Here is a 24,329-nt window from a genome sequence, read left to right as displayed (position 1 = left end):
TTTTGTTGTTGAGTAAAAACACATTTTTTACATTTATTATTATTGTTATTAGTAGTAGTAGTAGAAATAGTAGTTGTATTAGGCTTAGATTATCCAGATCATCTGCCATCCAAACCCCCTGTGAATGAGCTGTTATTCAAGAAAAAGTACGACATCACAACAAAAACATTTATTAACTGGACAATTTTCAGAGCTTTTGTACAAAAAAAAAATTTTTTCGGACGAGTCAAATCCGAGCACTCTGCTATAAGCTGAACAGACCTTCATTTGAGTTTCATTTTTGTCACACTCCTCATTCTTTCTGTTTTCACTAAACTATTGTGACAGTTGGCACCATTGAATCATACCGACTTACAAATTGCTGTCTCATGCCCAAAACCAGCCCACTGAGCTACGAACCAAACCCACATTCACGCAAAATTAATTATATGGCTGTTTTTCCCTCTCATGGCAAAGAGAATCAGTTTGTAAATATTGTGTTGCACTTTGTGCAGTGCATTTTGTGCACTAAATCCTATAATCTACTACTCATGCACTGCACTTTCACACGAAAAGAGTTTTTAAAGAATTCCTAGTTACTTTAACAAGCTCTACTTGAACCTTCTCTGTTCTTAATCTAGAAGAGTGAAACACACTAATCCACACAAGCTACAGAGAAGTGCTCCTGCTTTTACAGTGTACTGTTATGGGAATTACTAACCACACTGTCCAGTGGAAAAACACTATTAATTAATGATAAGTTTGCTGAATGTAATATATTGTAGCATAATATTCAGTAACAGCATAGTGAACATTTGGCTTGCCAAGTCATTCCCCCCCCCCCCCCCCCCCCCACATAGAGTAGAACATGGATATGTGTATATAGATGCACTTAATAATATATTTAACCTTATCTGAAAGGGTTGATCTAGCCATAGCCCAATTAGTGTTCTCAGATAATCCAGATGTTTTGAGAAATAAATGAGGATCCAAACATTTTCACGTTTCAAATACAACTGACATAAACTGCAACATCATTTAATTTGTTCTGATTTGTTCTACTTTTAGATTCACAATTCACTTCTTCAGTATGCATTTTTTGTCGCGTTTGTGTATAAATTCAACTTAATGTAACATTCGAGCAATTTATAGACACCGTGAATTAGTAGTTGGTTGTTCATGAAACTAAAAGTTCACTTTTTATCCATGTAAAGTGGTTTTGCTACTGTATATCACTTACTGCCAGGTAATATCCAGTAATTATAAAATACCATTTAAAATAAATCCACACTTTTTACTGATTTTTAAAGCACAGGCAAAGGTATGGACATTAGCTATGTAATCTGGGTAACCTTTTTCCTTGAACTGCCTTCATTCTTTACATATTTCTAGTGTTTATTAAGAAATATCTAAAGGTAGCTCAAGTTTACTTTTTTGTCATTTAGTGTTTTGCTTGCATTAATCTTCTGGTCATAAAAACTTAACTTTAACTGCATTAAATTCCATGCTGGAATTAACTTATATATATATATATATATATATATATATATATATATATATATATATATATATATATATATATATATATATATAAGTTAAGACCAGTGTATTCTGATGAATACAGACATGTGGCTCCATCGTGCATTTATCACCAAATATGAGGTTACTTTTTTTTTTTATTAACTGTAAACAAAAAATTGATTGCTTGATGCTGATGCTTGAGTGTATCTGAACAATATGTATGGGTTTTGGATGTATTGGTTGTGCAGTTGTATATTTCTTTTCCATTTTGATACAAAAATGATTGTAGATAATTTCTTTGTGTAAATGAGCAAAGCCACTTGAATGCTTCAGAGTTACACCTGTATATCCTGCTGAACCTTTATGTATGGTGTTTGAATGTAAGGCAGAATGAATAAATGGACTAAGCCAGGAATAAATGTGTCTCTGATAATACAAATACATACATTTAACAAGCTTTGGACTATCTTCTTCTTCTTCTTCTTTTGGCTTCTCCCATTAGGGGTCACCACAGTGGATCATCCGTCTCAATACCCCCCTGTACATCTGCCACATCCATAAACCTCCTCCTTGGCCTTCCTCTTTTCCTCCTTCCTGGTGGCTCCATCCTCAGCATGCTTTTACTGATATACCCCATGTCCCTCCTCTGCACATGTCCAAACCATCTCAATCACATCTCACTCACCTTGTCTCCAAAACGTCCTACATGCGCAGTCCCCCTAATAAACTCGTTTCTAATCCTGTCCATCCTCGTCACTCCCAGCAAACATCTCCACACCTTCAGCTCTGCTACCATCTAGAGGATGGAAATTGTATTTCAATGATTACCTAAATCAAAAAACAATTTAATAAAGGCATAAATAATTAAATACATTTATTAATGAAAGAAATAAATGCTGGCACCATAACATCCAATAGAGCATTAAATAGAGTGTATATTTCCACCTCACTCCCAGTGTTTCTGGGATAATCTATGGATACACTGTGACCGTGATTGATATATATATATATATATATGAGACAATATGCTGTATATTCAACTTAGTTTTAGATAATGTTAAGTGTTGTATTGTCTGTTGGTTGAAGACGGGGGGCGATGTAATGTTTTTTTTTTGTAGTACGATTTAACAATAACTCTATCCATACTACCGCACTTGATAGTATGCCAAAAAAGAGCGCTATGTATCAATGAGCGCTGTTGAGACACCCTTTGTAGTACATTAGTGCGGTTTGTAACACAGCTTTAGTCTTTTCCACGCCTCTGCCAGCACGACGCGTATGACGTTGGATAACAAAGATGGCGGCTGCAAACAGCAACTACTGGGAAGGTGAGGTGGCAAAGTGGCGTAATTAAAGACTCAGCAGTAAACATTTTACTATACATTTTTGGAAACGTCTTGTTTCTTTAGAACTGTTTTTTATGGAAGCTTGGGGAAAAATTGAGTTGGGCTAACGGGCACCAACGCCTCTATCTAATTCATAGCGTTAGCATTAGCTGGATGACGAGCTTTAGCTTTGTAGCTAGACTAGCAAACTGTGTGACGTCAGTAGTGTAGAAGAGATTTTCTGTTTGACACCTATAGTGAGATTAAGCCTAGAGGTTTACTTACTTCGATTACGAGACATTTGGTTATGTAAATGTTTTGTTCTAGGTCTAGACTATTTGTCTCTTAAAACCAGCTGGGTAGCTAATAAGTTGACTAGCAGGTTAGCTCGTCTTTACTCCAAGTGTGTAACAAGTCAACGGAGGGATTTTTGAGTTAACATTAGAAATTTAGAAACATTGCTGAACTGCTGTCATACAAAAGCACATACCACAACTGATATTTGTACTTGTATAAGATCACTAAATGTCACTGAAACAGCAGCACTGTTTTTGGGGAAAAAAAGAGATTCACTGTATTGGTAAATAGTCCCGGGTTCTTCCTAAGGCACCAAACGGAAATCCTTTTATGTCCTAAGGTGTTGGGGTTTTTTTTGTTTGTTTTTTTGAGTTCCGGGTTATTTTTCTGCCGGAAGTAGCTTTTGTACTGTACAGTTCATTCCATAACAACGGTCGAGTCCAAAGTTAAGAACTTTTACACCATCTCTTTGGGTTCCAGTCTGATCAAAGTGGCCTCACTTCAGCTCTCATCGTTTTCTCATTAAAAAGAGTGGAGATAAAAGCTGCCATTATTGATAAAAACTATTTGCAGTAATCAGGCATAAATCATCAAGAGTTTGATCATATTTCAACTTTGGAAAAAATCACACAAAAGGGAATACACTACCATTGATTCACCCTTTTTCAACCGCTCAGACTTTATAATGACACAGTGGGAGTGGTTGACATTTCTGTGGCGTAATGAAAATAATTTTAACGCACCTTTAAACGAAGATTGTGCGTTAGATAAAGGAAAGACTTTGTAAACACAGCAAGTCCACATTCCACTGCAGATAGTTATATCAATTTCAGTTTCCAGGTAAAGACTGATGCTGTCGTCACTCACTTTCTGTGGAGTCGAAGAAACAGGTTGTAATAGGTGCCGAAGTACAGAGTCAAATACCCTGCACTGAACCTACACCACAGGAAACATGATAGGGAAAAAATTAAGGGATATAAGGAAATGCACTCTTTTAAGTAGGTTATTGTTTAGAATAATCTGCACATACTCAATCTTAGACTAATAAGAAACGGATTTAAAACTGAAGTGGCATTTAGCTCATCATATAGATCATCATTGCTGTGTTTTTTTAGGAGCACATTATTTAACATTAATGGGAGTCTCAGGTGACAGAACAGAAAGTATCTTGGACGGATAGAAGTTAAAATATTCTGCTTTGTCTGTTAAAGAACAGGCTGCATTTTAAAAGAGAGAGAGTTGAAAAAGACTTTTATTGCAGCTGCAATGTAATCGAGAGCAGGAGCTAATTTGCCTTGCGGATGTTTGTTAAACATATAAACGTCATACTGCATGGCAGGCCATGTATTAATAAATGAAGCTAATCTGACAGAGTTGCAAGCCAAGAGTTTAATGCTGCGTCTGAGTAAAGCTCATTGCTTGGAACTGAAATACTTTGGGTAAACAAAGCATGATTTATAGTGAGTTATACTGTACAAACTAGTATTTGTTTTAGATAAACCAACTTGCAGACATACACTTACTGTTCACTTTATTAGAAACCCATGAGCACATGATCATTTTTGCAGTTATTATGTGCCTGTTATCAGCCAATCAAGTGTCAGTTGTACAATGCAAACACATGCAGATGCGGGTGCTCATATCAAACATCAGAATAAGGAAAGTGTCTTCTTTGTGACTTTGATTATGATTTAGATATTGGAACCAGATGTATTGGCTTGAGTGTTTGAATTAACTATTGACCTCCTGGGATGTTCACACACAATAATAAACGTTTAGACAGAATGGTGCTGAAAAAGAAAAAAGACGTAGCACAGCTCAGATTGAATGTTTTACGTTTGTTTTGCTTGTTGCATTTGCAGATTTGCGTAAACAAGCCAGACAGTTGGAGAACGAGCTCGATTTGAAGCTGGTGTCTTTCAGTAAACTGTGCACCAGCTACAGCAGCTCTCGTGATGGCCGGAGAGGAGACTGGTAAAATTACATGAGGAATTGAATCTTTTAAAAATAAAGCATGTTTGTGTTCTTCATATATATCATATACATGTTTTTTCCTTGTCATTTGTCTCGGCAGTTCGGACACAACACCCCTCCTTAACAACTCCACCCAAGATAGAATGTTTGATACCATGTCAGTCGAAATCGAACAGCTTCTTGCAAAGGTATGGAAGTTACGTTTTTAATCCGGCAGACAATCAGCCAAGAATTATGTCTCAGAAGTTGTTTCTTTTGCGATGTTGATACAGCAAAGCTTTAATCCATTACTCGTTTTTTGATGGAAGCCCCCAATCAATCAAAACACCGTTTTTGATAGAGATGTGTACCTGTTTTATCACAGAATACACTACTGTTGGCACTCCTGCTTTTGGAGCACATGGTGTTTTCTAAATATAATAATAAACGTGAATCCACGGTGTTGTCATTTTAGAAGGTATCCTTTAAGAAGGTAGCGGATGGAGGTAAGACATGTGCTATAGATTACAAGCACTTTTGTTGCATAACTGATAATCGGCTTCCGTTCAAAATTCCCTAAGAAACTTTCGGTAACGCTTCTGGCATGGTGTGTGTAAAAGTGTAAGGTTTTAAAAAAAAAAAAAAAAACTATTTTTGCAGCTTGGTTTTGAGTGGTCAGTCTGTTTGATGGTTTTCTTTTCCAAGACATTAAGTTTAGTTGTGAATAAATTGTCCTGTTCCTTCTAGCTCACAGGAATAAACGATAAGATGGCAGAGTACACTAGCACGCCGGGCGTGACCTCTCTTAATGCTGCACTAATGCACACGCTGCAGAGGCACAGAGACATCCTGCAGGTGAGACATGTCCTACACCTTTCCATACTCATCTTACCCACTCATGGTGTTCACCTCTGAAAATTAAAGCATGGAGCAGGCACCTTTTCACCTTTTAATCACGTTTTAATTTTTATAATTCTTACATATACAATTAACCTAAAAATATGTTCAAAGATCTTCATTTATTTAAGTATTTCCTGCACTTATGAAGATGGTTCTAAATAAATAGTCAGTTGTGGTTTATTTTCCAGGTTTCAAAATGATCTGTCAGGTTTCTGATCAATTATTTAAAAAGCAAAGACAGTATGTTCACTGAAAAGTAGTTAACAGCTTCCACTAGATATTTATTGGAGTAATGTGTTTTTCTTTGGCTGAATCTCAAATGGTGTTCTTTTGGGTGTATAATGTGTTTCTGTAGATGGGCATCATATCGTACCCTGTAAAGAGTAAATACAACTTATTTGGGATTTTGGTCTGCTACTGTGTACAGGCTTGAAAAGAGGTTTTAAAAGAACTACACCTAATTAATGTAGAAAAACAAGTCAGATTTTGAAAAGGTTGGTACGAAAGAAGAATGACAAATGGAATCTGACATCTTAATTTCGTTTTTGTAATGTTAATGCTCAATGCCATAAACTAAATGCTGCTTTACTGTAATTATTTGTTGTTTATGCTACATGTGTACTTTAGAATTTTCTACTAATACTCATTGCAACAATATTAAATGCATACAAACTGGGGGAAAAAATGAATAAAAAAAAAATATATATATTTATTTTTTTTCCAGTTTGTATGCATTTAATATTGTTGCATTTGTTGCAAAATATTAAATGATATATATATATATATATATATATATATATATATATATATATATATATATATATATATATATATATATACAGTGAGGAAAATTAGTATTTGAACACCCTGCTTTTTTGCAAGTTCTCCGACTTAGAAATCATGGAGGGGTCTGAAATTGTCATCGTAGGTGCATGTCCACTGTGAGAGACATAATCTAAAAAAAAAATCCAGAAATCACAATATATGATTTTTTTAACTATTTATTTGTATGATACAGCTGCAAATAAGTATTTGAACACCTGAGAAAGTCAATGTTAATATTTGGTACAGTAGCATTTGGTTGCAATTACAGAGGTCAAACATTTCCTGTAGTTTTTCACCAGGTTTGCACACACTGCAGGATGGATTTTGGCCACTCCTCCACACAGATCTTCTCTAGATCAGTCAGGTTTCTGGCCTGTCGCTGAGAAACACGGAGTTTGAGTTTCCTCCAAAGATTCTTTATTGGGTTTAGGTCTGGAGACTGGCTAGGCCACACCAGAACCTTGATATGCTTCTTACAGAGCCACTCCTTGGTTATCCTGGCTGTGTGCTTCAGGTCATTGTCATGTTGGAAGACCCAGCCTCGACCCATCTTTAATGCTCTAACTGAGGGAAGGAGGTTGGTCCCCAAAATCTCGCAATACATGGCCCCGGTCATCCTCTCCTTAATACAGTGCAGTCGCCCTGTCCCATGTGCAGAAAAACACCCCCAAAGCATGATGCTACCACCCCCATGCTTTACAGTAGGGATGGTGTTCTTGGGATGGTACTCATCATTCTTCTTCCTCCAAACACGTTTAGTGGAATTATGACCCAAAAGTTCTATTTTGGTCTCATCTGACCACATGACTTTCTCCAATGACTCCTCTGGATCATCCAAATGGTCAATGGCAAATTTAAGACGTGCCTGGACATGTGCTGGTTTAAGCAGGGGAACCTTCCGTGCCATGCATGATTTCAAACCATGACGTCTTAGTGTATTACCAACAGTAACCTTGGAAACGGTGGTCCCAGCTCTTTTCAGGTCATTGACCAGCTCCTCCTGTGTAGTTCTGGGCTGATTTCTCACCTTCCTTAGGATCATTGAGACCCCACGAGGTGAGATCTTGCATGGAGCCCCAGTCCGAGGGAGATTGACAGTCATGTTTAGCTTCTTCCATTTTCTAATGATTGCTCCAACAGTGGACCTTTTTTCACCAAGCTGCTTGGCAATTTCCCCGTAGCCCTTTCCAGCCTTGTGGAGGTGTACAATTTTGTCTCTAGTGTCTTTGGACAGCTCTTTGGTCTTGGCCATGTTAGTAGTTGGATTCTTACTGATTGTATGGGGTGGACAGGTGTCTTTATGCAGCTAACGACCTCAAACAGGTGCATCTAATTTAGGATAATAAATGTAGTGGAGGTGGACATTTTAAAGGCAGACTAACAGGTCTTTGAGGGTCAGAATTCTAGCTGATAGACAGGTGTTCAAATACTTATTTGCAGCTGTATCATACAAATAAATAGTTTAAAAATCATATATAGTGATTTCTGGATTTTATTTTTTTTAGATTATGTCTCTCACAGTGGACATGCACCTACGATGACAAGTTCAGACCCCTCCATGATTTCTAAGTCGGAGAACTTGCAAAATAGCAGGGTGTTCAAATACTTATTTTCCTCACTGTATATATATTTATATATATATATATATATATATATATATATATATTAATTTTAAAAGAATTTCACAGCTCAAGTATACACAGAATTAGCACTATGTTAGTTTAAACAGATTGAACTTCAGCTGCATTGTATCTGTAAAATGTTTCCTTCTGTCTGTCCACAGGACTACACACATGAGTTTCACAAAACCAAATCCAACTTCTTAGCTGTCAGAGAACGAGAGGATCTCCTCGGATCTGTCAGGAAAGATATCGAGTAAGTGGACACGCGCTCTCTCTCTCTCTCTCTCGCGCTCGCTCTCTCTCTCTCTCTCGCTCTCTCTCTCGCTCTCTCTCTCTCTCGCGCTCGCTCTCGCTCTCGCTCTCTCTCTCTCTCTCTCTCTCTCTCTCTCTCTCTCTCTCTCTCTCTCTCTCTCTCTCTCTATTCCCTCAGATGTGATTAGTATGTATCTGAACCCAGTGTCATTATTAACAGGTTATCCAAACAGAAATTCTTTTAAAGTTATTAAAGCAATTTCAAAATACTCCAAATGTGAAAGCAGACCAAATTACGCAGTTGAACTTGCGCCGATCTTTTTGGACTGCATTTAATCTTAAATGTTTTTTAACGTTTCGAGTAAACATTCATAAAGCATATGCACTTTATTTGAAACCCAATACAGTGGTACCTTGACCTTCGAGTTTAATTCGTTCCGTGGCCGAGCTCGTAGCTCAATTTGCTCGCACATCAAATCAACTTTCCCCATTGAAAATACTTAAAACACCCTTAATCCGTTCCAACCCTAGTATATTTAATTTATTTGTGTACGTTTAATTCTTATCACGCACATTCATGCAAGAATGCATGCATTCATTCATTTTTTCATTTATGCTATGAATATTATGTTCCATAGTGAATAACTTTTTTTGGACTAATTTTTCTGAAACCAAGTTTGAAATGCCTGTGCTGAATATATTATTTAGAAAAAGGGGATATTGTAAACCTGAAGCATATGCACATGGTCTGCAACAATACTAAATCAATCTGTAACATTCGGAAGATTCTTTGTATAAAGAGGTACATTTTCTACTTTATTCCCCACACCATTACACCCCCATCAAACGTCTGAAATGCTGACATGCAGGTTGCATCAATGGATTTATGGTGTTGACTCAGAATACTGACCCTACCACCTGCGGTAGAAATCAATATTCATCGGATCTGCCGCCATTCTTCTAGTCTTTAGCTGTCCGATTTTGTCAACCAGTGCCTAGTGTAATCATAAATTCCTGTTCTTTGCAGACAGAATTAACACCAGATGTAATGTTCTTTCTAACTCCTGCCCATGCAGATTTTACACTTTATTTGTAACTGCATCTTAGACCTTCTGAATTGGTTTAAATAGTCATATATAAGTCTTTTGCAAATGTGCTTTAAGTGCAACCATTTTGTGTGTGGAAAAACACCACGTTGAATATAATCAGGGTCACATATTACAGATTTTTATTTATGTAGCAGGCAACATGTTTTTTTCTCAAAGCATTTCCCTTTACTCTTGGGCCCCTCAGCTATGTAAACTATGGAGTCAGTTTAGAGGATGTCCATGACAGTGTGACAAATTGTGTGCATTATCTCAATTAACCACCAGGTGTCAGCACACACACTTCATTAAACACGCGTTTTGTACCGTCATAACTTTCCTTCCCTAGTCTGTGTGTGTGTGTGTGTGTGTGTGTGTGTGTGTGTGTGTGTGTGTGTGTGTGTGTGTGTGTGTGTGTGACTGCGGAGTCCCTCTTTCAGCATGAGGGCACCAGTGATTACTGTGAAGGTTTTGCCTGTCGTTGAGTTCATTGTGTGCCCCCGCCCCCATCTTGCCTGATCTGCATTGCACCACAGAGTACAGTTAAAATGCCAGCATGCAGAAATGATAGTCACTGTGTGCATGTGTGCGCATGTGTGTTATACAGCTTAGGGCCTTGTATTGCATCCTATTGCATTAAACACACCCTACTGCATACCAGTTGGTGGAGGATATGTGTTTTTGATTTTGTCATTTGGTTAGCTTACATTTACATAGCTTGTCCATTACCTGCTTCTTCTCTTCTGAAATGTATGTTAATGTTAATTTGTGCGGGCAGTAATGTGAGGATTGTAGCCTCTGGGTTTGCAAACCATGGAAAGGATGGGTTTTTGTTTGCCACTGCCCTGATGAACTCCTTGGGAAGGGTTTGTCTTCCCAGCACTGCACTCATTCATTATTCACACTAAATGCTTTCTGTGGTTGCACTGGCTAGATTCTTCATATAGACAGTAGGAAGAAGAAAGCCCCAGTGTTAAATCATCATGGATTCACTATCCTGAGCTCGAGGGGGCAACTCTGATTAATAGGCTTGAAATGCCGTGCCCTCTGTAAGTAAAATTTTTTTATTTGAAGTGGGCCTAACATTTTTTATGTTGATGATCAAAGTCATATATTATCCATTTTGAATTGTTGTAATAGGGTTAGTGAAATTTGGAGGTGATTTCTTGTGACACTTAACTGCAGTTTAGAAATCCATCTATATATCATTTAATATATTCAAGAGATGTTGCTGTCTCATGGTTTGTAACTCTCAATTTGTTGTTCATTCAAAAATGTAACATTGAGGAACGTTTCGGTTTCCATAATCCACTTCCATCTTCACAGGCATCACACCAGAGTTGTGGATTTCTTGAATAATGTGTTAGTGTTTAATTCTTTAACAGGACATACAAGAGTGGCTCAGGGGTGAACAACAGACGAACAGAACTGTTCCTTAAGGAACATGAGCACCTAAGAAAGTAAGTTCTTATTCTTGTTCCTAACCTTTTATTACTTTAACATGATTCTCTGAACGGTTTTACAGGCTGTCATATATCAGATCTTTTCACAAGGTTAAAGTTGGCTGTATGAGCGCATACAAGATTACCTTGTATTTTAGATGTAGATCAAGCATTCGCTATTATAGGTACAAAGACTTAGGAATTAGAACATTGGAAAATGGATTCGGTTCCACAGGGTTTTTTTTCTCCTTCAAATCCATTAGTATGTGGCATAATAAAGTTTAGAGATATGTAGCAGCATTTCCAGCACTCTGTAAATGGATTAAATAAAGTGAACTTTAATGAAACTGTGTTCTAATGTTCTTGATCAGGTATAGGTTAGAACTTTACATCTCGCTCTGTAATTGTGTGTAATCTCATTTGCTGGCTTGGACTCATAAGGCATTAGGCATTTGCCCTTTACAGAGTTTGTGGTGGAAGGTACAACCTTTCCAACACCAAGGCAGACCGATAAGACAATATAATCTGGTTTAATTTCTACCCAGATCAGATTATTAATATAGCATATGGATATGTACTTAGCTCTAATCCTAGACAGTATCAAACAGATATTGTTTGTTCTCTCAGCAAGACAAAAAAAACCCAGTAATCATTTCTGAAATGGGCTGACATTACCCAAAATGATAAAAAGAGGAAAAATAACAGCAGAATTTCAAAATGTCTTCTGAATTATTAATTGAGTGATTGGCTTAGAGCACAAATAATTTAGCAGGCAATAGGCAATATGTAGGCTGTATAATGAAAGCATTTAGCAAATGTAAAACTAAAATTGTTATTAAGTCAAACTAAAATTGTTTTAATGGGTGTAAGCTTCTTGATGACAATAAATAAATAACTAAATGAAGTGAAAAAAGTTTTGGATTTTACAACAAATTATTTTACAGATTGTCTTTATGTATGTATCGTGTCTGTGATATTAATCTTTAATGTATTTCAACTTATCAGTGTCCTCAAGATTATCTAGTTGGGTCCTCCCTACTGCAAATATTCTATATGGACAAAAGTTTGTGGACACCTGACCATAAGATTCATATGTGCTTTTTAAATATCCCATTCCACAATCAGTCACAATTTGCTTTAATAATAACCTTCTTGTGGATGTTCTTTCTTAGAAGATGTTCCACTAGACATTTTGAGTGTGGTTGTGGACATTTATGTTCATTTAGCCACAAAGGCACTAGTAAGATCATGTACTGAGGAGGTCTGGGGTGCAGTCAGTGTTCCAATTCATTCCAAAGGTATTCAGAAGGATTAAGCTCTGTAGCGTTCACTCCCACCCGTATCTTCTAAACCATATCTTCATGGAGCTGGCTTTGTGCAAGAGACATTTTCATGCTGGAAAATGGTTTCAAGTGAAGGGAATATTACATGCTACCGAATCCAGACACATCGTATACAGTTTTGTGCCCCTGACGGTCGTAAAACAACCACATATGGCTGGAAAGGTCCGGTGTCCCAATATGTTTGTCCACATAGTGTATATACATCAAGATTATACATTGTGTTTAAATAATTTGTTGTGTGATAGTGAGGATGCTAATTTATATTCTGTAATCCTACTCTGTCTGCTAAAAAGGAAATCGGTCATCAGTAAGAGACTAATTGTATTTAGACGTGATGTCATCAGTAACATATTTTATACTTATCTGGTCACTCACTGACAACTTTAGGCACATTGTGAGAGGAAAGAAAGGAAGATAATGTGAGCAGAGCTCTATAAGTACACATTACTGATGATTACCGAGTTAAAAAACGGGAGGACTCTAAGAGAAAGGAAAAACTCAAACACATTAGAGGAGCTTAGACTGTCTGAAAGTGCTTTGCCACCTCAGTCAAGGCCTTCTGATCCATCTACAGGGAATGTGTAATTCCCATCTTCCTTCCGTCCTCAAATGACTTCATCATTATCTCTGGTGGAACACCCACATATTTGCTTTGTGAATCAGCAATTAGAAACCAATGCATGGTAAAAATTTGGGAGTACCTTAGAGTATTAAAGCATCTATTTCCAGCAGATCTAATGCCCCTGGTCTTTTGCTGACTTGCGATTTTGAGCAGCAGTGTACAGAATACTGTATAACCATTACCTTAATCACTTGACTGCAATGTCTTCCCTGCTTCCCTTCTTTTATTTTTGTGTGTGTGTGTGTGTGTGTGTGTGTGTGTGTGTGTGTGTGTGTGTGTGTGTGTGTGTGTGTGTGTGTGTGTGTATATGTGTATATGTGTATATGTGTATGTGTGTGTGTGTGTGTGTGTGTGTGTGTGTATATATATATATATATAAGATATAGATATGGATGGATGGATGGAAATAATTATAGCTAAAACATAAAACAGTTTCAGTTGTATTTACAAATATCAAGTAAACAAGTTGCATAAATTAAGGTTCAGTTACTGCATCAATTGTCAGGAGCCTGATTTACAATTACAAATCACAATCCTGTCCTGAACTCAGACCCTCCAGGTCCAGAGTTTTATAATTTAGTTCAACAATGTGTCAATTGCATAGGAACATGCATGTCTTCTCTTGCAGGATCTTAATATGTAACAACCACAGAGTCCATTAGATATTTTCTTGACCTGCATTAATAGCTTGTTGTACTTACTTTTGAATGTTCCTGTAAATGTTCTGATGGATATTGGTGAACGTGAGTGAGCAGCATAAGCATGTTTGTTGGAGATGGCTGCTTACCGCAGTCTTGTATATGCTAATGTAATTACTATGATTGGACTTTCTGTTCTAGCACTGCCAGAATGCCAATTCATTCTCCTCGTTATATCAGCGTGGTACAATTATTTACAAGGTACCTTTAGACTGCGTGAACTTCAAAAGAGGCACTATTTTGCCATTGTATATATTCAGTGATTTTATGAATACATTTTTGTTTAGCGTTGTAATATTTGCTGACAGGCACCTCCCCACGGGTTCAGTTTCTCTTTGCTTAGCACTAATTCCAGAGTGCTGACTGCATTTCTTTGGCTCACGTTCATAGCTCAGAACTCAGACAGAAAGAAAACGGTTAGGGTTGGTTTTTTATTCACCACTAATAAGGTACTGGGAACTAAGTATTTTCCCCCTCCTAGGGCTAGATGATATCAAAAATACATCAATATCACAATACATGCATCAACTCAGACTTTTGAACATAGTATTTCCCTTGCTATTCTTTGTTATAAAGCTCACCATTTATTATGATTAATGCTTTATTTGTCTTGCATACAGCACTGTCTGTCCCTGATCTGAAAGAAAGATGGAAATATGTTCACATCAAGCCCTAAACTGTTTTTCAGGTCATAGGACAGCAAACTTACTTACCCAGTTCTCTGTTTGTGTGCAGGCAAATTCCCACGTGTTGGTAGTCATCCACATAGTTTTAAAGGATCATGAAAATGGTTTTTATATATGGTGCAGATATAGTTATTCTCTTGTAGAAACTGCCCATGGAATTCAGTATCATCAAAACAGTTGTGTTCGGCAATCTGAACTTACATTGATGTAAGTCTGGTGGTTTGAAAATCCCATTATCTGGAAGAATATTTATATTTTCTTCTATACTATATATAAACTTTCCGGAGCTGTCATGTTTATACGATGCTGATGGTTTGACAGCAGGAATCCGATTACAAATTAAATTAATTAGGTTTATGTCAGTTTCACGTCAGCATTTACATACAGTGTGTAAAGAAGTGACACTCAGCAAGGCTTTAGACATCCTTAGGCACACTGCGAGTTCTAAACCACCATGATCATTGCATGACGATGCCAAGGCAATGGATGCCACACATTTTCTAATGACCTCATTCTTTCAAAAAGTAAATAATTTTATTTAAAATTAAAATCTCATTTTTGTACATAGAGATGCATGCCATTAAAACTATTTATTTATTTCCTACCCAGATCAGAGTATTTTTAATGTCTCATATATGTGGAAAAGACATCTTTAAGCAAGCGTGGACAAACTCTGCCAAGCACGCCTCTTATTCCATTATCTAGCTCAGTTTCCTTTCACCAACTCCCTGTGGTGGAATAAAACCGCAGTGACCAGCAGAGGAAATGGAAGAATGTCCTGCTAGCAACATGTACCGAGACAGTGCCTGTTCAGTGGTACACCATGAAATTCATTTTTAGGAATATTTACTTTGATATTTCACATATGTCACATTATGTCATTATGTCTGAGCATATGAGAGACAGATTAGAATACACAAAGAGACACTGGGTGAGGACTTACTGTAGAGTCGTGCTGTAATAAAGCAGCAGATGGAGCTCAGCAGCCTGTATCCAGATGCACGCTCCTTTTTTTCTGTCAACTCTGGTTGAGCTGTGACATAAATCTCTCCCTGCCTGTCACAGACACTAGCTACTAGGATCCTTCTTACTGCCAAGCTCAAAAATGGATGCTCAAATACTGAGTGAGCAAGAAGTTAGGAAAGATGTGATAAAGTCTATGGGATGATAAGGTTTCCTAATTTGTCTCAGTTGGTTTGAATTTGACATTTGATTTACGACCTCATGGTATAGACCATTGACCCATTTAATATTTGTCTCAGGTTAGAGTCTGCTGGTCTAATGGAGCGTATCAGAGTTTGTTAGAGGTTTCTGTCATTCTGCTGTTCCTGTAAAGTGTATGTCTGCTTGAGTGGGTGTAATAAGACAAATGGTCTATGCATAGGTCACATTACATAGCAGAATGTCCACTTACTAGCCATAGCTCCTTATTTTTCTCTAACTGCTGCATGTCTTTCCAAGGTGTGAGCAGCCACAGCTGTTGAAGTTTCCCAGGGGAGACAAGGACATGGAGTAGTTCTGTGTTCCTGCCAGATTTGTGATCCCATCACATTTAAGCCTTCTCTGAAAAAAAGGAGTCTGGAAACTGGACTGGAGTTTTCAGACATTCATTTATTAGGCGTATGCAGAAGATCAATAGTTCAGTTGAGTCGTCCAAGTCTGTCTGCGAGTAGAGCTGAACAAGGATTTTAAAGTATGAAGAAAAAAAATGTGAATTAGTAAAGCATATGAGAGCTGCTGAAACCAGGGCATATTTGCATGCCTGTTTAAAAACAGCATTTCTGTAGTGCTACAGTGCAAAACAGATTTAGTAAGTAAGAGTCACACTCAAAAACATTATAATCTTTTCAAGACCAAATTGTGCTTTATAAGGATAAAGCTCTGTAAAAGACAATATTCAATTTGAGGAAGGGAATAATGAGCTCTTTTCATGCATCATTGAAGTAAGCTGTGTATAAATGTATTATGTACACTTCTTGGATAGAGTTATGGGACTTAGAAGAGAAACTGAATTGTCCTAATTGTAATGGCTGAAGCTGGGACACGTAAAAAGATGAAGGACCAGTGGCTCCAAGAGTTGAATTTGCGCTTTATTATAATGAGTGACTTAATGATTGTGGCAGCCCAGACTGGCCATTTGAGAGTTGCTTTTGACTGTCTGAGAAAATGTTTGCGGGCACAAACACACACACCCACTCGCAGTGCCAGTTTGTCATTCTTTCTGTTCTGCACTGATAGAAGACATTAAATCTTTCAACCTGGTCCCATATCTGCCTGTAAATAGACAGAATGAAGCCGAGTGGAGCTTTCCCCCCTACTTTAACAGTTGTGCATTGGTGTGTACAGCTGTGAAGAGGCAGGGTGGACTGGAATAACCGTCTGTTTATTTAGTGGGTATTAGTAGTGCTTTAGTATCTTTTTTGTGTGTGTTTGTATTTTTGCAGTCTGTAGAAAGTTAGAAAATACGTGTTTTCACCATCCTATTAAAAAGATATTGGGCTAAAACGTATCAATTCTAATTGTGTCGTAAAATGCTGACTGCATTGTTTGTGCAGGACGAAAGTCTCAAGAGGATGATGTCATGTCCTAAGGTCCATGGGTGTTTTGAGAGGGTGTGGTTTAGTCACTGGTGTTCTGCGGGGAGACCTAGATAAGTACGTGTATGCATTCATGTGTATCATCTTTACAGCAGCAGTTAGAATGAACTGAACAGAGTTTTGCCTGGGTTGTGAAGTGGCTCAGTCATGTATCCACAGAGGCCTATTTAACTTATTAACAACACATTGCTGCAGAAAAACTGCTTATTACCAGTGGTGACAATTATCTCAATTGACAGAAGTGTCATTTTGTGAATATACACAGCAACACAGCACAGTATACTCAGTTGTTGAAATAACATATGCAGTGCTTCATTAAAATGTAGCTAGATACAAAAAAAAAATACTAGAGCTCATTCGACTTGAATTTGACTAATTTGAATCTCCTTAACAGGCATTCATCACTGATTGGTGATTATTCTAAAATCAAATTAAAAAATCATTGCACACTTTACCCCCAGTCTTTCACAGTGACAAGTCGTGGGCGTCTATTAGCTTGCGTATGTGGTAAAGTAGATTCTGCTGTGATGCAGCACGAGCTGCATTCTGAAGAAAAAGTGTTTGGCTGAGTTATTAGGGGGAAAACATGGGTTAGCCTTCACACGCCCTTGTTAGCAGAGGTCATAAGATGAGAATAGCTGGTTGGTGGGTGGGAAATGGCAGATGCCCAAATTGTGGATCAAGTGGGGAAAGAATTCACAAACATAAATTACCACAGCATGGGATTTCTCCTTTTCCGAAGTGCATTAGCTAAATGAAAGTTCTGAAAGTGGCTGAAAATATCATCCCGCAATGAGTGTGTCTCTAAAACACAGCAATTTCTTTCAGCGGGGAAGTGCATTCAATAACGTCACTCAGGCAAGCACATACATTGCACTATGCAGGCCTATCCAAAGTATTGGAATGGCAAGGCCAATTCTTCTGTATTTGCTTTATGCAGCAGATCAAAAGATCTAAAATTATAGAGCAAAGTTTTACATTTCTTTCCTGATGTTTACATACAGATGTATTAAACAACATAGAACCTTTAGGCGAATGCCAGGGAGTTTTAACTGTGCAAAATTGGAATAGATACAATTAACATAAACAATGTTTCATATTTTTTTTGTATATACCTTACTTGTAACTTCATCATGATGGTGACATTCTTTTGCTGTGATGCTTTTCCAGGCTTCTACCACAGCTTTTTTTTCCAGTTGTTGAAAGGAAGTGAAATGTATGCTCAATTTGGATTAATGTTTTTTAATTGTGGAAAAGTATTTTCCTACTATTTGATAATTCTGGTAATGTTACAAATAATGTGAACAATGACCAAACTAAATGGCAATCAAACATGCTTAGAGGAGAGCACTTATAAACAGAGGAGAAAGAACTACAAACCTTTATAGGGGCATATAATACTTTCTGGATCAGTGTGGGAATTTGAACCTGATTCCTCCTGATGACAGAGTGAAGGATTTTATTGTCATGACATGGAAGCCCAGGTTGCAAAACTCTAAATAAAAAAAAAATAAAAAAAAAATGTGCACACAACCATATGAGGAAGTTTATAATAATTAGTCCAGTTGCAAAGTCATGCATCATTAATCATGACTTATAGGGACTTTGACAACCTTTTAACCAAACCTTTTGACACTACTCCATTACATCCTGTCATGGTTAAGAATTTCTGTCCTCACTGTAACGTTACAGTTGCTTAAAAGAGTAATGGGGACCATTAACCTATTAAAACCCACTGCAGCCCTTTTCAGTGCCAACACTCTGCAGCACTGCTGTACTCTGGAAGAAGTAGAGAAAGGGAAGAATTAGCAATTTAGTTATATTGCACGTTGAATATGTTATTTGGCATTGCAGAGTTCATCTGTCTCAAAAAAAGCATTTTTCTATACCTTAAGCTCTTGCTTTTCTTGGGTATTACCTTTTAAAATGATGAGATGATTTTGAAAGGTAAATCTGCAATCAGCAGACTACATCATTAGGAATGAAGGGATTTAACGTTTAGTTAAATGTTTTACATTTTCATTATAAGGAGTCAACACTGAGACACAAAGGTACTGTTGCTGTGCTATAGTTGAAACACTTGAATGTGTTTTATACATGTGGGTGCATTTCAATAATTTTTCTTCTTATGTTTATTAAGTGTTTATGTATCTGTAAAGGGTTGATTTTTCTGTTTGGGAGAGAAAAATATATCTTGTCAATGTCCTTGTACCTCACTTGATGTGGAATTACACTATATGGCCAATAATTGTGGGACACATGACTTTTCCAGCTATATGTGGTCTTCCCCAAAATACCACATTGTTGGAGGCTCTTATTTCTATAGAATGTCTTTGGATTCAGTAGCAACAACCACAAGTGTCCACAAACCTTTTGTCAATATAGTGTTTTATTGGATTGCTCTCCCTTCTCAACAAAGGATAAATGCTTTCTTTTAATCATTCATCCTCATATCAATTTAAGCCTCTTACAAATCATCTTTTTTTTCTTTACAGCTCGGATCGTCTTATTGAAGACACAATAAGGTAATACTAAACCTTCAGAAATTGCTCAGTACTTAAATATATAATTTTACTGTTTGAGATCTACGTTTAATTGCCTTGAAATGTGTATGTTTCTTAACTGGTGTATGACGTGTCTTCTCAAATCTCTAATACTCAAATCTCTGCTAAACCAGTAGTGTATTTTGCCTCCATTTCCATTAGAAGAGACCTCAATCAATGCTAAACACCAAGCCACTAACCCATTACTTGTCCATTCTCTGATACCATTAGATTATTGCTTGAGATTAGGCTGAAAGCAGATCCTGTCTCTTAAGTGAAGCTGTCAGAAAAGCTTTCTTGGCAAACATTTAATGGTTGCTTTGTTTGAAACCACATATTCCACTTTGTTCAAACGTACATCCCGTATCCACCATGGCAGGCACGACTAATGGATGCGAATCTTAACGTATCGCAGAAACATTTCTGTGTGTGTGTGAATATTTAAAATCAAATGCCTACTATGAGTTGAGTCTTGGCTCAGTAAATAACAGTTAACACATCTGAATGTGCCACTAAAGCCCTGAGTACAGGCCCTGCCCTTGAACTGAGCTTATACTTACACTTGAGTGCGTATGACTGGACGCACGTGTGAGCACATTCTATTTTACGTCCCAACGTTGGAGTTAAACTCATCTGGGGGAAACCCACAGAAGTCAGGTGGCCCAGATGCTTAATTAAACTGGTTAATTTCTTCTAATTTCCCTGAGTGTTATTCATGCAGTTAATTGCTCAATATCTACTGCTTGTGATTGTTACACTTCCTGCACAGGTCTTACAAACTAAAATGTGTTTGGGACTCATCATTGCAGTAGTCTCTGGGGTGCGTGGGTGCTTCTGATTGAATTTTTAATGATGTTTAGAAAGGTCTCCTAAACAAGATTTCATATAATGTCCTTGGACAGCATTTTCTGACTAACCGTTAAAACTATATAATTAACAGATAATTGTACTTTCCACTGTAGATAATTTGGAACTGATAAATCATTTATCTTTACTGATCAGAAAGTTTTGAGAATGTTTTGATGTCCTTAATATGAAAGTAAATGGATTAGGGTATGTTCAACTTGGTAACAATAGGTATCTACATAGTTTGCCAAAAAAATCAAAACTAATTCATCAAAAAATATTAAATATGCCTAAAACTTTAAACATATTTATCCATCTAATGTTTCCAAGCCAGCTCAGCTAGTGCTTTAAAAGAGAAACAACCAACCGCATTTTTTTAAAAGGCTTTTCATGGAGCACCAGTCAAAAAAGGTTCCCAGTCAAAAACATTTTTGGAACCCTTTTAAAAACCTTCATCAGGATTTGTCATCTTAATCTCCCACTCATAGCACAACCACTACACAATTCTAAATGTAATAATAAATAGAAACTGATTAACACTTTTTGTTTGCTTTACTCTCCAGCCTCAGTAAGAACAAATATGTTTGAACAGTTTGCAAATGATAAGATCTTCACTGATGCTGCTGCCTGGAAATATCTAGAAACGTTTTTACAGCATATAGTCATTTAACAAGGAAAAAAGACATTTGTAAACAATTAGGCAGAATTTTATTTAATTACTTTTCAATTTTTACTGTTTACCCTATTTTTTACTCCACTGTCTCATCAGCAGGACAACAGAATACTCCTCGTTCCTGTTCTCTAGTTTGTTAGTGCCATTTTACTCTGTGAAGACAGTTTGTCCTTTTTTTCCCACCAGAGCTGTGGAGTTACTATATTCAGTGTTTTTAGAGTAAGAAAATTTATTTAGTTTATGGCACAAATATGTGTCCAAATAAAGTGCTTAGTTCTGCTCTCCCAGTGCTCAGGTAAGGGCCATCAGCAAAGCTCTCAGAGGTGATGAATGTCTCTGGGGTCTGGAGAAGCTAAAGAATACTGAAACAAAGCACTGGTTGTTTGTCTAAATGCACAAAAGGGAAAAGGCACCAAGAGGGAGCTGTTTTATGTTATACTATTTTTTTGTGTTTGTGTTGTTATTTTTTCTCTCCTGTTTATGATTTAATGCTTTGTTTAGATCAGTTTTGTGCTGTATCATGGGTGGAGTCGAAATATGAAGCTACAGAAAATGTACTGTGTAATGTTGCATCTAAAATAACGACGTCAACAGAAATGACAAAAGGATCATAGCAGCTCAGAATTTGCATCATTTAACACATTTTATGTAACTCATCAGCTAATTCCCAAGACCATCATTGGTGTGCATGAGGAGGGAATGTCTCCATGGGGTTGTGATCCCCAGGGGTATATGTTGTACACAGGATATTATAATGTACTTGGAGCATTTATCCATGACTTATACCTATATTTCCAACACTATTTCTTTGCATTAGAAGCATGTTAATGAAGACATGTTGTTCTTTAACCTGTGAAAATGAAGATTTATTTTTTATGTGCAATATTTGGCTTACTTTTCAACCAAGGCTTAAAGATGAAATGTATTACCCTGCATTTAGTTTGCGTTGTTAATTAGTTTTGTCTATAAAGTGCACTTGGCCTGGGATAACTTTTGTAAAAATTTTTGTCCTACTCCTCCAAGCTGAATAGCTAAATAGCTGAAACCTGCAGCATGCGCTGAGGTGCCATGCTATCATTTACACTCCAAAAAGCTGCTGAGCTCAATCCTGAGTGAGCTATAGTGTCACACTGCAATTTAATCCTCTCTACCAGTTACAGGAAAGTGAGACTCAGCTGAAGAAGACAAATAATGCTGGCTCTGAATTTGCCTGACAGTTTTAGAAAAGTCTTAAGCACATAACCAGGTCATACATTTAACTGTGACAGCATAGCCATTCTGTTTTTGTATTGGGTTACAGCGGAGTTAAGGCTACTGTAAGTAATCTAATGTTTAACTCATGTGAAATCATTCTCTCATTTCTTTTGCAGTATTGCCATGGCAACCAAGGAAAACATGACCTCCCAGCGAGGCATGTTAAAATCTATACAGAGCAGGGTCAACACTCTGGCCAGTATCCTTTTTTTCCAAGTGGTAAAGGTTTTGTTAAAAGCATCAACCAATGGCTAGTATAGAAATAGGGTTTTAGATTTCTTTATTAAGATCTTGTCTAGAGAGGCGATATTAAAACTACACTATATAGACAAAAAATTTCCAGTCATGTATGCGTCTTCCTATAACTGTTACAACAAAGTTTGAGGCACACAATTATGTGGGATGTCTTTGGTAGTAGCTTCCCAGAAGAGGGCAGGTTTATATGGCAGCAAATAGAGACAATGTGTAATGGGATGTTTTAAAACCACATATGAATCGTGTGGTCAGGTGTCCACAAACTTTTGTCTATATAGTGTACTAGTGCTGAGTGCACTGATATGGGAAAGTAATTATCCATTGCACAGTGTCTCACGTGTCTCAGTTTCCTCTAAGCAAGTAGAATTAGTAGTGTAGTGGACCTAAAGGTTGGCCATGCCAGGAGACGATCAGTGATTTAGGTGGTTTACTAAAGATGTAGCTTTTATACATATTGTATGAAATACATTTTGGACATGTGATATATCTTGAAGATTATTATATTATAATGTGGTGTACTTTAAATTACAATCACCAGTTTCTGAGAATACAATAGGTAAATACCTACCTTGGGGGGCAGCAGTAACAAGTCTTTTTTGAGAGAGCTCGCACAAAGCCACTGTTCAAAATGTTGGGATTGGCTGTAATATACATGCATGGCAACCACGACACAGACACAGCAATCTTTTAGAGAGCATTTGAAATTTAACAACCTGTTAACTCAAGTAATTAGTGCTTTTGCGATGGACGCTGAGAGGAAAAAAACTGAATATGGCAATTTTTCCCCAAAACACTACTTGCAGCTAAACTTGTGTGGTAGTAAAAAAAAAAAAAAAGAGACCTAAAAAAAACTAGCAGTGAATCAGACGTTCTTAAAATTAATACCAACTATCTACATCTTTCAAAAATATTGTGTCCACTTAGAATGAGACATTTATTTAAGTTAATCATAGGTTCTAATTATAATTAGGAAATCTTGGAATCTTTCTTTGGGTTCTTAACTTTTCTTGCCAGATCGATTTCCTGCCATCAATAGCCTCATCCAGCGGCTCAACTTGAGGAAGAGACGGGACTCATTAATTTTGGGTGGAGTAATCGGCATCTGCACCATCATTCTGTTGCTTTATGCATTTCACTGATTGACAGACGATCTGATGGCATTTTGGGCTGTTCTGTGAGCAGTGGCAGGGCTTGGAGAATAAGATCAGTAAATGGGACCCTGGAGGCTGCTACGCAGACTCCCACTTGGCCTAATCAAATAACAGGATTGATTGTGGCCAGCATGGACTACCTTACTTGTATCTAGCACTGGGTTGGATGTGGCTCTTACAGCATTTGTGTTTTCTTAATACAAACATGCTCTTCTGTTGACCAAATAATAATAGAAACCAGAACATTTTGGTTTTAAAGAGCAGCCTGTAATACTAATACTGGCTTTAAAAAAAGTCTCTCTGTGACACAGCACCATGAAATTGTGCTGTCACTGTTGATTACTGGGGGAAGAGGATTTTAATGTGATGGTCCTTTTAGTGAAGGGGATGTTCATCATGTTATGTTCCATGTGATTTAATAAATTATTCATATACATGATATTAAAAAGTGTAAAACATT

General features: G+C 37.1%; 1 protein-coding gene across 1 annotated transcript; it reads left to right on the top strand.

Annotated features, from left to right (window-relative positions):
* Positions 1-2,671: 2,671 nt before the first annotated feature.
* On the top strand, positions 2,672-24,329 carry gosr1 (golgi SNAP receptor complex member 1). Its single transcript, XM_083549266.1, has 9 exons — positions 2,672-2,828; positions 4,985-5,096; positions 5,197-5,284; positions 5,823-5,930; positions 8,584-8,675; positions 11,145-11,219; positions 19,643-19,672; positions 22,580-22,662; positions 23,733-24,329. Exons 1-9 carry the CDS (start codon positions 2,798-2,800, stop codon positions 23,855-23,857), a joined length of 744 nt encoding a protein of 247 aa, XP_083405392.1. The 5' UTR covers positions 2,672-2,797; the 3' UTR covers positions 23,858-24,329.

Source organism: Silurus aristotelis (genome assembly GCF_946808225.1).
Source record: "Silurus aristotelis genome assembly, chromosome: 8".
In the NCBI taxonomy this organism is placed as follows: domain Eukaryota; kingdom Metazoa; phylum Chordata; class Actinopteri; order Siluriformes; family Siluridae; genus Silurus; species Silurus aristotelis.
Note: the sequence above shows the minus strand (reverse complement) of the source record. Positions and strands in the feature narration are given on the sequence as shown.